Here is a 14,146-nt window from a genome sequence, read left to right as displayed (position 1 = left end):
AAAAAAAAAATTTGTGCTGATAATTACATTTTTCGAAAAGTTATAGCACTTTTAAGTTGAAAATTTAAAATCGAAAATCGAAAATTTTAACACAAAAATAGCGTTTTTTTAACTACGGCAGCCGTTTACATGCAGAAGATAAAATTTTTTTTTTCCATTTTATAGTACATAAAATAAGCTTTAATTTAATATATGTTTAAAGGACGCAGTATTTCCGGAACATTTTCAAAAATTAAGTTGAAAAAGTTAGTTTTTGCAAAAAAGTTGCTATTTTAAATCCCCCCCCCATGAGCAGGTTAAGTGTTAGATTTTCAACAAAATGATATCAAACGAAAGGGAAATATCTAAGGTTTTAGTATAAAAAAAAATTATGTTGATATGTTGATTTTTGAAAAAGGTATGGAAGTTTTAAGAAAAAAAAAGTGAAAAAATGACAAAATAACTGAATTATAAATTTGTAATCTTTTTGGATATTTCCCCCATTTTCGGAGAACGAGGGAATTTTTTTCAATTTTTAAGGGTAATGTGTCCAACTAGATACGATTTGTGATCTTTTGACGTATTGTTGAAAGAAATCGGTCCAGTGAGAGCTGAGAAAAAGTGGCAACAGACATAAAAAAAAAAAAAAACACATCATAGTAAAATTAATACCTTCTCCGCTTCGCATCGAAGCTAAAATTTTGATTTCTTTTAGTTACATATATTTTTTGATATATCAGCTAATAATGACTTTAAGAATTTTTCGTTATAACCTAAAGAGGTGCTCAACTTTATATTTTCAAATTGCAACATACTAGCTTATAAAATAGAAAATTTCATTAAGAAAATTACTATTCAATAACAACTTTTGGATCAGTACTTCGAATGTTATTAACAATTTTATTTAATTAAAAATTTCTATTCATAAGTTCTAAAATTAAGACTAAAAATGTTATATATATAAATATAAATATAATTTTTAATTTTTATTTTAATACATTTATATTTTGTATTATCTAGCGATATCAGATATAACTTTTAAGATCATAAAATGTTTTTTTAAAAATTTATTCCGGTCTTGGTATAAAAATGAGAATAAATTCTATATTTTTGTATTTATTTTGCGAGTAATGGAGTGGTTTATGATAAATCGATCACTATGTATATTTGATAGAACAAAAGACATGTAATTTATAAAATGTTTATTTATATAATTATATAAAATAATTTAAAAATATATATATTAATTTATAAAATAATTTATGTGGTTTAATGAAAATTTGAATACTAATTTCAATAAACATTTTTCAACTGTCATAATATACGCGTTAGGTAACAGTTGCTGTTTTTATACTATAAATATAAAAATTTTCTACACTTATTTTAGTTAATATGTTTTATTTGGATTGGTTTACTTTGGTTTTTAGATCGATTATATCTTATACATATTCTGAATCATTATTATATGAGAGTTTTTTTCTTTTGTATAAAATACGATCTTGTTAAAAGTTTTAAACGATTATGATGTTTTATAATAATGGCTACACTGGTTATATAGACAGTGGTCTGTGAATATTAGACCATAATAATTTATTTAATTAAAAAACTTTTATTCATAAGCTCTAAAATGAAGACTAAAAATTTTATATAAATAAATATATGAATACAATTCATAATTTTTATTTTAATACATTTATATTTTGTAATATCTAGCGATATCATATATAACTTTTTAAGATCATAAAAAGTTTTTTAAAAAATTCATTGACGATAAGAATTTGTAGATAAAAGGATCTTAATTTAAATAAGTCCTATGTTTTAGAAACTACAAACAAACTAACTTTTTTATTTCTCTCTTGAATTTTTATTACATTTTTAATTTAATGTCTCAAAATTTAGGTTTTCATGATCAGATCACAATACTTCAACAGTTGTTAGCTGACATAAGCTTTCAAAGATCTAAAGAAATTCGACAGTTGGTTATTGATGGTATGATAATATTTAACGACGACCAAACATTAATATACTTGATTTTGTACTTAAATTGAAAACTTCGGCTGTTTCGGCTGGAAAACTGTTGTAATTTTATTAAAATATGTCAATAAAGCTGTTTCTAACATACAGCTTTCTTAATATTATAATCATTGTTTTTTTAATTTCGTGTAAAATCAATATTGAAAATATCAACTTAATACAAACGAAAATTATTATTTCTGTTCCATGAAAGATATTAGTTTTAAAATATTAAGATAATAACATTAAATTATAAATCTTATTCCCTAAGTAATTTTATTTCTATAATTTGGATTTGTAAGTTTGTAAGTTTAATTGGTACTAAGTATAGTCAATTTTTTCATTGGCATTGTTAAAACATCAGATTGAGTTTTTGATTATTGTACATAAGGCTCATAGAAAGCAAGGGACACATATAACAAATTTATCATTAAATTAAATCATGTGTCAAAGTTTTTGTTTCCAAAAAAAATTTTTTTCCATTCTTTCTATGAAGTATATTTATTAATTATCCGTATGACTGCACTTCGTTCAATTTTAAGTATCACTTATACCTCATACTCAGTATTCATTATTTTTTTGTTGTAATACATATTTTCTGTAAGAATAATGAAACTAATTTAACTAAAGTATATTAAGTAATTTATTTTCAATTAAACATAATTTATAATTATTGTAATAAAGCCTTTGTAAATAAAACACAGTATCTATCAAGTGTTCAATTAAAAAAATTCATGTATTTTTATGATTTATCAATTTATTTTTGTTAGACAAATATATCATAATTTAAGAATTTGATTTAGGATGTGAGTTTGTTCAAAACCATGGATCAGCATTTTGGACAGATTTATTTGTTCGTTACTTTTTATTTCAAACTGAACATGTGATTGATGCTGATGATTTGCTATTTTTTATCAGGAAAAAAAGAATAAAAAGCAGCTTAAAATATTTACCAGCATTTGAAGTAAGATAAACTATTGTTTTGTGATCCTAGTAGCTGAGGTTAGCTTTTAATAAAAAAATATTTTCATAATCCTAACCGTTATTCTTAAGATTATAATTTCTGAGAACTAACTTTTATACAATTGCTTATTAGCTTCGATGTGAAGCTGAGAAGGTATTTATTTTACTATGATGTTTTTTTTTATTTTATTTTTTATTAATTTTTTATTTTTTGTGTCTGTTACCACTTTTTCTCAGCTCTCACCACACCAATTTCTTTCAATGATATGTCAAAAGATCACAAATTGTGTCTAGATGAAGACATTACCCTCAAAAATTTTAAAAATTTCCTTTGTTCCCCGTACATGGGGAAACCTCCAAAAAATTTAAAAATCGCTAATATTTGAAATGATGCATGATGTCTTTATCTATCATTTGGTTTATTTTTTTATAAATCTGACCCTTTACCAGCCCACAGGGGGATTTAAAATGACAACTTTTTCAACTTAACTTTTGAAATTGTTTCGGATAGTCTAACACTTTTATATATATCTTAAAAAAAAGCTTATGTAATATACTTTATTATAAAAAAAAAAATTTCGCACTTTATTTTGTCTTCACAATGAAAATGTCTACCAAATGCTATTTTGTGTGAAAATTCTCGATTTTATATTTTTAACTTTTAATTTTATAATGCTATAACTTATTGAAAAGTGTATGGATCAACACAATTTTTTCATCAAAAATAATATTTATATCCCCTTTTCATTCAACATACTTTATCTTAATCAAGATATTAATAAGGAAATAGCAGATCATGTAGCTTTTGAAATAATCCACCAATTTTTTAAAATTAAACACTATTTAAAGATTTGCAACGAAGCGTTTTTTTTTTTATAGTGATTTTAATCACTGTCAGATATCATTATACTTGATCCAACTATACTACGTCATCACTGTGCCGTGATCCCCCTGTGCTGGGTTTTTTTATTTGTTAATTAGCTTTTATTTAGTTTTATTAATTTATAATAGAATAAAACAAAACCTAGAGTATAGTTTAATAATAATTTTTACTGTTTGTTAGTTTTATTAAGAAATATAATATCAATGTATACCTTGCTAATATTTGAGCTTATCTTTTTATATAATTTCTGAGTGATAGTATATTTGGTTGCAACTATTTTAGAAAAAACATGAGAACTTATTTAATTAATATTCTTATATTTGTGTTTTTTAAATTGTTTTTTCTCAGTTTTTAGATATTTTATAAATAAATATACTTACAGACTGAAATGGATGTATTTCGAAAAGATAGTAAGAGACTTCCAGTTGGTGATCCAGATATTATTTGGGAAGAAACTGTGTATTTAAATCTTATTATTCATGAATTTGATTATACTTTAACCCTTGCTATTTGTACAAGAACAAGTCCAAAAGAACTGCAAGTTTTACATAGACATTCTCAAGTATGGACAAATTATAACAAAATTAAATTAAAAAAAAATAAGTTTACTTAATATTTAAACTACTTTAATCTTGTTTAGTAAAATTTAAACATCTATTACTTATTTTTTATATAATGGAATAATCTCTGAAGCAAAATTTCTTCCAGTGGCATCATTTGGGGGAAGGCAACTTGTGTATTTGCTCTAGTCTAAAATTTCAGTATAAATCAAGGCTAGTCAACCTATACTCATACTGGGCTGAGTCACGTAGGATAGTTTAAATAATATTTGTAAATCAGTAAAAATCTAAACTGTAGTCAAAATAAAATTTCATTTGATAAGACAAATATTTTTTTCTTAATAAATTTTGATAAATTGAACAATTTTGAAAACACTGGGTTATAAAGCAATCATAGGTAGTCCAATATTTTGTTATCAATTATCACTTCATTTTAAATTTAAAGTTTTTATATGTACAATTATTTAAGTTATTCTAAAACAACAATGTTAAAAAATACATATTATGTTTATCAAAACTGTAAAGAAAAAAGAAAAATCTAATAGTCATTCATTGAAAATGTTTTTCTTTTTATATAAAATTAGTTTAGTGGTTTAATTATGAGAGATAAATCTTAAGTGAAGCAATTAGCTTTGTAAAATGAAGGACCGGTCAAAAGTTTCTGCTAGTCTAACATAATCTGAAATTACACCCCTAAATTCAAGAAATTGGGAGTGTCATTTTAAAAAATAAATAAATTATATACATATAGAAAATATGTTCAATGATTTTGAATCATCCATTGTTAAGTTTATTTAAGCAATCATATGATTTATAAAAATATTAATTAATCTAAAATTGAATTCTATAGTCCATAATCAAAAATGACATGTCACAAATATAGGTGATTAAGATTTGTTGTAATTTGTATAGAGTAAGATATTATATGTTATGTGCCAAAAAAGTTATTTTTTTTTTTTTTGGAAAGCTTTGTTTTTTGTACTTTTAAAGTAAAAATTTCCATTAGGCTTCATTGAAATTTTTAATTTGTTATCCTAAAAAATTACTAAAAATAACATTTTTTTTTTTGGAAAATAGCTAAACATGTAAAATTTTGTATATTTGTGTATTCTAAGTTCCAAATTATTTGAATATAATATTATAGAATTATGATTGATTTTTTAGAAAGTTTACGCATCTCCAAGTAAACGTAGAATGGACACTAAAGGAGATTTGGAAGAAATCACTTATCCTTATGTATGTTTCATGGTTGACAACTTTAATGAGGTAATAAATTTAAGAATACATCATTGATACGATCATGTGCCCATATCTCTGTCTCCCATAACATCGTTGTACCGTTTAATAGACATATATATATATATATATATATAATTAACACAGTGACATACAACAATACTAACAGGAGGGCGGACTGCACACATAAACACTTTTTGCAATTCACGGCCAATGTGCCACAATAAGATATCCCTATCGACAGTTGACCTTTTACCATCTTCGCGATCACTACTTTGTCTGCTAATTAACTTAACTTTGCTACTCCGTATATTATAGTGTGTGTGTGTGTCGCCGTCAGCTCCCTGTTGGATTAATCATCTCTAGGTGTCCAGCAGGTTGTATTATCTATTTAATATTTCAATTGCTTAATAAATATTTATTTATATCGTTGTTAACCTAAAGTGTTATATATATATATTGTAGTGCGACCCTTGGTAGTTCCTCTAAGGGAATATAAATTAAATAGGAAACTTCAGTACCTAAGGTAGATATAGCCTAGCCAGCTATCCCCCGTTGGTCCCTTAGAATACTGTCGACGGGCATTTAGGCTAAACCCCTAAATAGCGACGTATCAATCATTAAATGTATTTTTAACTCTTAAATCCCACTATGTACATTTATGTTTTCAAACATTTTACAACATCTTATATTGATAAGTAATACTATAATAATTAATGAAACTTTTAATAATTTAGTAAAAATTATTAACTTTACATTTACTAAAAACTAGTTTTAACAGAAAAATATTTATTTAGTAAATATTTAATAACAAAAAAATAACTTCAAATAATTCTATTGAAAATAAAAGTTAATGAAAAATATAGCATAAAACTTTATTAAAATACAACAATTTTATAGAATTGTAAAAAGCAATAGTAAATGTAAAATATGTAAAGATATATTCATGTATTCATGTCATAAATATTTATGTAATCATTTTAAATAGTACAACAATCTATGAAAGTATTAATACATTAATAAATTTTATAAATTATTAAAAATTAATAATTTGTATATTGATTAACTATTTCTCACACTTAATTAAAAAAAAATAGGATTACCAAGGATATTAATAGATTTAAGTAGTAGTCTATAATGAACTTTATGTTTATGTTATTAGCTTCGATGTGAAACTGAGAAGGTATTTATTTTACTATGATGTTCTTTTTTTATTAATTTTTTATTTTTTGTGTCTATTACCACTTTTTCTCAGCTCTCACCGAACCAATTTTTTTCAATAATACGTCAAAAGATCACAAATCAACTTAATATTTTCAAATGGTAGCCCTATTTTGTTTTACTTCATTAGATTTAGTTTAATAAAAAAAAAAATATTTTATTTTATTTAATATTAAGCACTTCATGAGTCTCTAAAGTTAAGGGTTTATTAAGAAAAAAGTATAACAGAACTGAACATTATAGGATGTAAATCAATAAGCATTAACAGTTTTATAAATAAACATACCAAGCTTACCTTAGTTATTCTGATTACTTGTGTTGACACACTAAACCGGTAGCTCTTATCACTATATAAAATAATAAAGTGACCGTGTCAGAAAAACTACTGAATTTTTTCATAAAACATCGAAAATTTAAAAATAGCATATTTTGTTTAAAATTCATAATTTTTTATTTTTTGCTAAACATTTTTTTCTATTGATAATAAATCACCCTAATTATTGTATTTTAATACAATTTTTACCTATAACTTTTTATAAAATTAGTGTAAATATCGAATTAAAAAAAAGCAATATCACATATATCTGCCTATATTTAATATTTAATTACATATTGGCAAAACCCTAAAAATGTTCAATTGTCAAATATCATTTAATCACTTCACTCGTTAAAACATGCTGAAGTAATTTTAATAGGTTCATTTATATAAAATTATAAAATGTATTGCAATGTTTTAGGTTTTTTGTGATATTTTGGTCAGAGATGGTGAAATGGTATGTGTTGAACTTGTTGCCTCTGATAGAAGTGGAAAAATGCGAAATGTTATTTTTATAGGATCTATAAGATATGAAGCTCTTAAAACAGTCTATAATAGCAGAGTAATATATTTATCATTTATAAGTAATAATTATTTAGACCTCTTTGTAGTATTTTAAATTGCCCTTTTTTTTTTTATATTAACTTTATTTATATACACACGTTTAGTGAAAAATTCCTGATATTGTTTCATACAATATTTATTAATATGTAACATGGATAATCAGAATTTAATGAACAATAAGATATTTTGATGAAATAAAAATAATGTTTTTTTTTTTTTATATATATATTTTCTCAATTTATCAATCATGAAGTATTTGTTATGTTATATTACCTATTGATATAAGATGGTTTCAACTTATTTATTAGATAATTAAGAATATTACTGGTCGATATCAACTTTTTTACCAGTATTTTGGAAGTTATTAATAACTTAAAGTAATGTCATAGGTGATGCTATTTTTATCATTAGATTTTTCTGGGCCTTATCCCTCTTACCGTATAAGTAAAGAAATGTTAATAACTTCCAAAATAATGGTCCAAAAGTTGATATCGACCAGTAATTTTCTTAATTTGATTATTACCTAATAAGAAAGTTAATTAATTTTGTAAGCTACTATTTGAAAAATAAAGTTGACATCCCTATAAGACATAAGAGATGAACATTATAATTACTTCATGATTACAATTCGTATTTAGTTGAAGTTATTACCCTTAAAAATTGAAAAAAAATTCCTTATTCACATAAAAAGTAGCTTAACCAGCTTTTTCCATACAAACAATTAAAATTATTCATTTCTAATATTTTTAAAGTATTTATTGTCGAATTAGATTTGATATGATAAAAGTATTCAACTACAAAAGTAAATAATTTTACTTTGTAATTTATTAATTTTTTTACTCTACAGTATTTGTGTGAGCTACTACCAGTCTATAGTATTCCGAATTTTTTTGTAACATGATGCTATATAAATCATAAATTACAAAAAAAAAAATGATTTTTAGTTTCACCTGAATTTAACGATAGATTTTTACAATTATAATCAAATTTTATAATACGCTCAATTGAGTAAATCTTTTTAACAACTTTTTTTTATTGGTTCTTTTAGTTAAAATAAATCATTTAAATTAATTAAGTTCTGAATATTTCCATTTTAGAATCTTTTTAAACACCAAAAATTAATTAGAAATGATTACTATGATTTTTATTTAAATAATCTATTACGATAATAATGTAAAAAAAAAATCGAACTTTTCTGATAAATTTACTGCAAAGAGTAATTATAAAATTTCCTGCCTGCATATTAATGTTAACAATTTCATTTTTTTCTATTTAATAATGTCAATTTCAAACTTTCAAGTTGATCTAAAAGTTAAGGTAATAAATTCATTTTTTTTTTTTTTTTTAATTATAATCTTTTACTTTAAAGGACGAAATAAAGTAGGTTAAAAATGATTACTTTTAACATATTAAAAATAAAAATCAATAATAATTTGAAAAGAATTAATTATAACAATTATACAGTATATAATTTTATATTACATTTTTGAATCTAAGAATTACTAATCTGGATATAATGAAGAAAATAGTTGATGTTGCTTTTGTAATTAACCACCAATTTCTTAGAATTAAACATTATCTACAGATTTGCGTCGATGCGTTTTTTATGATAGTGATTTTAATCACTGTCAGATTAAATCTATACTAGACCCAACTATGCCACGTCCCCACTGTGCCGCGATCCCATTGTGCTGGATTTTTTTTTTAAATGGCAACATACATATTAAAATAGCTTATAAAATAGAAAATGACTGGTCGATAACACTTTTGGACCAGTAATTCGGAAGTTATTAGCTAGCGTTAAAAAAATCATTATGTATACATATACAGAGTATTCAGTAAGTAAGAAATCAGGTAAATTGTTACAAATAATGGGAAAAACAGAAATCCGTTACCTTGCTTACTGAACACTATATATATCACTGTGTATATATATAATTTTTTTTTGTGTCTGTCACTACTTTTTCTTAGCTCTCACCACACCAATTTCTTTCTATGATACGTCAAAAGATCATAAATCGTGTCTAGATGAAGACATTACTCTCAAAATTGAAAATTTTACACTTGTTCCCCTTAAATAGTGAAAATCCCCCATGAAAAATTAAGATTTGAAAAATCGGAAAATCTCGACATTTTTTTAAAAAAAATTTTTTTTTAAATTTGCCATAACTTATTGAAAAATGAAAGAATTAAAATAAGTTTTTTATATATTGAAATCGTAGACATTTTTCTTTCAATTGATATAAATTTTTTGAAAATCTGACCCTTTATCCAACATGAGAGATTCAAAATAGCAACTTCTGCACAAAAATTTAACTTTTTCAACTTAAGTTTTAAAAATGTTCCGGAAATACTTTGACCTTTAAACATATGCTAAAATAAAGCTAACTATAAGTTCAAAAAAAAAAAATAGTCCGACGACTTATCTTCTATGTGAAAATGGTTCCCATAGATAAAAAAACATGCAATTTTGGTGTTAAAATTTACAATTTCAAATTTTATTATTTTATTATTAATTAAACTTTTTCAACTCAATTTTTGAAAATTTTCCGGAAATATTGACACTTTTATTTAATCTTAAATTAAATATTTGTAATATACCTTACTATGAAAAAAAAATTTCGAGATATAGTGATCATGGTTATCATAATCAATAATATGCTATTCTTATAATAAAATTTTGGGTTTAGTATTTAATCATTGCCTGTGGCAATGATACTGTATGATACTTAGTATCATCTATACTAGTCCCAACTATGCTACCCTCACACTGTACTGCGGCCTCACTGTGTTACCGTTTTTTTTTATATTTTGCTTTATAGATTAAATTAGCAGTTGTTTATTTCAGAATTAATATGAGACATATTTATTTTTTTATTTGACATATTAACTTGGAATAATTAATTATTTAATGTGATTTTTCAATATAGTGATTGATTAAATGTACAATATTTTTTTTGTTTAAATATTTTATATAAATCAAAATAATCATGATTTTATTATTAAATTAGAATATTAAATAGGGGAAATAATTATTACACTCTAAGTATTCCATTTTTGAAAAAAAAATTATTAGGTTAATTATATTATGTAGAAAGTGCATAAATCTCTAGGTACTTTTACACTAGAAGTTTTTCATTTAGATGAGTATGACAAATAAAACAGCTCAACAAATGATATTTGGTTTATTTTCTGGGTCATCAACTAAAAGAATTGAATTTGTCAGGCTCAAAGGACCCTATGGTAAAGGTTATGCTGAATTGGCTGTTGCAAAACCTTTAGGTTTGTTTTTAATAATTATTTATTTTACTGTTTTTAGTTGTTCCATTTTTTATTATTATTTTTTGTAATGGTATTTGTTGTTAGGATCAGGTTGTGACGTAGAAACACCTACATCTGAACCAGGTTACAATGCATTAGATTGGGATTCAGACCTAAATGCTGATTTAGAAGAGTTTTATTTTTGCAGACATCAGGTAATTTTTTTTTTTTTATATATATTTTTCATTAGTTATTAAATATAACATAACATTAAATATTATACTTATAACCACTGAATATTTTGAATTTTTAATCTGGTAGTTCTGAATTTACATCAATACTGATTAAGTATTATCAATTAAATCAATGAGATTTTTTTAAATTTTCTCTTGTTAAGAATGAAACAATATGATAATAAAAACATTTTTTATGATCAAGTGTACTATTTTGTGATTATTTGTTACATGAAGTATTACATACTTTAGAAGATATTATCTTATTGTCACTATTCTCCCATTTCACCCACTAGCACTTAATCCTGTGTTTTACATTCTTGACTATACTTCCGTTCTTTTACACAACTAATACTAAATACTTAAAACTTTCTACCTCTCCTATACGTACTCGCTTATTGTCACTATTCTCCCATTTCACCTACCTCGTGTTCTCATTTGTCAAACTCGTACTCTATATTACTCCTGTGGGTTATATCTTACAACACACAATTATTTAAATGGCGGTAGACTTTTATTAAACAAAATTATAACACTAAAATAGACGTATAAACACTAAAAGAAAATATATGTATATACAGTAAGGAAAAATAAAATAATCGAAGTAAACATAATACACGATGACAACAGCGGCGGGGTGTAGCGGTCGTGTAGCGTATCGCGGACTAGACAGTCTGAACTGAACTAACTGNAGCTGATCTCCACACCTCTGGCCTTTGATTAATTATCTTTCTATTTTCTCCTATTAACACCATATCATCAGCGAACAAATAAGTGAAGCCATATAGAACCTTGATGCACTCCTACTCTTACCAAAAAATGTCTGTTACTCTGCCCTCATTTTTTGTCCTGGTACAAATACCATCATACATATCCTCTATTATATTAATGTATCTTTTTGAGACTCCTTTCTTATTAATAACCACTTAAAAATCTCTCTTTTGCTATTCTATCATACGTTTTCTCCAAATCTATAAATACCATATACAGCACTTTCTTCTTTTCCCTATACTTATTTATTAGTTGTCTCACACAAAAATCTATCTCTATTGCTGATTTTACAGGCAAGAACCTAACTAGTTCATTGTTATTTATGTTTGTCCTATTATTCTCTTATCTGTTACCTTTTCCCAAATTTTCATACTATGACTCATAAACTTTTTGCTTCTACAATTTCCACACTCTTGTATGTCTCCTTTGTCTTTAAATACTGACACCACAATACTTTTCCTCCGTGTTGTATTTTCCCTTCCAATAGGATTTTATTAAAAAGATCCTTCAATTACTTTAAGCTAACAACGCCTAATATTTTCCTAACTTCTTTTTGATTGATGCTACAGCTTCCAATACCTCTTTATTTCAAATATTCAATGTGCAAAAATTTGATTCTCTTAGTTTTAGAAAATATTTGTTAACTATAATGTACATACAATGGACACTGACGCTTGTTAACGCATTGTAGCTAGAGCATTCTGTTTCAATTTATTGTCTATAGTTTATTGCCTCTGGATAAATAATAATTGTTTAAATTTTCTACAGAGACGGTTAAGTGATCCATGCACTAATATTAACATATTTACAAATGGTAATTTAAAGTTAAAAGTTAATGATAATAATATGTCAAAGAGAACTAGATCAGAAAGTGATGGATTGGATAACTTGGCCAATGGACTGCCTGAAATAGAAGCTGGAAATGTTAAGGATGGTAATTCAAAATAAAAAATAAAATCCTTTATTTAAAATTGCATTTAATTTTTAACACAAAAAAAAATTACTTAAATTTAAACTGTAAATATAAAATTATGCTTCTAATGGATGTACTATTATTAACTGATATCAAAATAACTGAGCAATTTCCAGTACACCATTAGTGTAATCAAGATTTAATGGACTTCAAATTATATTTATTTTATTGGTGTTTTGATTCTAACATTTGGAACATAAATACTTTAGTTTTTGAAATCATTTTGTATAGCATTGAAGGAAATTAAGGAGGTTTAGTTCCTTAAAATTAAGAATAATAAATTTAATTGTCTTTTTGGCTCATTTATACTTTAAATGTAATTCTCTTAGAAGGTATTATTAAAATTAAACTTTTTTAGCTTCTCTAAATTTTGTATAAAATTTTATATTATAATATAACATCATAATATTCATATAACCTTTTTGTGAATTATTAAAATCTGTTATTTAAATCATTTCTCTCATGGGATTTAAATATTGAATTTATAGTTTTTTTTTTTCAATTGAAATATAATAAAAAGTTAGAAAAATAATAATAAAAGTTGAATTATTTTTAGAATTGGATGATGGTGTATATAATCCACTGTGGACAATGAAAGGATTTGCACAAACTTTTCATTTTTGGAAAGAAACCAGAAGGGCACAGTCTATTCCATTAAACATGTTCCTAACATACATTACTTTGCCTTGGTGGAGTATAATTGAAGGTCATAATTATTACATGTTTTATTAAATTGAATTTAATTACTTTTATTTTATTATTTAACTCTTGAATTATTTATATCTTTTTTTAGATATCTTAGCTGATCAAGATAATCCAATTCTTACTTTTTAATAAAATATTTATTTTTATTTTTATTTTATAATACTATCAAAATTATAAAATGCCATTGTTATTAAATCTATTAATACTATATAGCATTATATATTTAAAACTTTTATTTAGATAATTTGTATACATTTGACTAATTTATTATTACTTAATCAATTTTGTAAATATATTTATTACAAATTTTTTGTCAGATGTGATTTCAATTATTAAATCAACGTTTTGAGAACTATTTTGTTAAGTTGACATAAAATTATTTGAAGTATGTGTAAGATGAGTAGCAATAAGATTAATAAGAGAAAACAACTTTAACTTTAACCAGAATGTTTAAAATTACTTTAGATA

At 24.2% G+C, this 14,146-nt stretch overlaps 1 protein-coding gene across 1 annotated transcript; it reads left to right on the top strand.

Moving 5' to 3' along the window:
* The first annotated feature begins 1,728 nt into the window (after window positions 1–1,728).
* On the top strand, window positions 1,729–13,996 carry LOC126897190 (uncharacterized protein KIAA0930 homolog). Its single transcript, XM_050670596.1, has 10 exons — window positions 1,729–1,968; window positions 2,796–2,956; window positions 4,221–4,400; window positions 5,563–5,664; window positions 7,593–7,733; window positions 10,879–11,017; window positions 11,102–11,211; window positions 12,769–12,934; window positions 13,530–13,679; window positions 13,767–13,996. The coding sequence occupies exons 1-10, from the start codon at window positions 1,863–1,865 to the stop codon at window positions 13,805–13,807; spliced, it is 1,296 nt and encodes a 431-aa protein (XP_050526553.1). The 5' UTR covers window positions 1,729–1,862; the 3' UTR covers window positions 13,808–13,996.
* Window positions 13,997–14,146: the final 150 nt, after the last annotated feature.

This window comes from Daktulosphaira vitifoliae, unplaced genomic scaffold (assembly GCF_025091365.1).
Source record: "Daktulosphaira vitifoliae isolate Bord-2020 unplaced genomic scaffold, ASM2509136v1 Scaffold_2, whole genome shotgun sequence".
In the NCBI taxonomy this organism is placed as follows: domain Eukaryota; kingdom Metazoa; phylum Arthropoda; class Insecta; order Hemiptera; family Phylloxeridae; genus Daktulosphaira; species Daktulosphaira vitifoliae.
This window is presented reverse-complemented; position numbering and strand designations above follow the sequence as displayed.

What these genes read in the sequence shown, in the direction of transcription:
- LOC126897190 (XM_050670596.1), top strand. Translation starts at nt 1,863, where the DNA reads ATGTCTCAAAATTTAGGTTTTCATGATCAGATCACAATACTTCAACAG. An exon ending in GGCTGTTGCAAAACCTTTAG is followed by an intron (nt 11,018 to 11,101) that starts GTTTGTTTTTAA and finishes ATTTGTTGTTAG; the next exon opens with GATCAGGTTGTGACGTAGAA. An exon ending in AGCTGGAAATGTTAAGGATG is followed by an intron (nt 12,935 to 13,529) that starts GTAATTCAAAAT and finishes AATTATTTTTAG; the next exon opens with AATTGGATGATGGTGTATAT.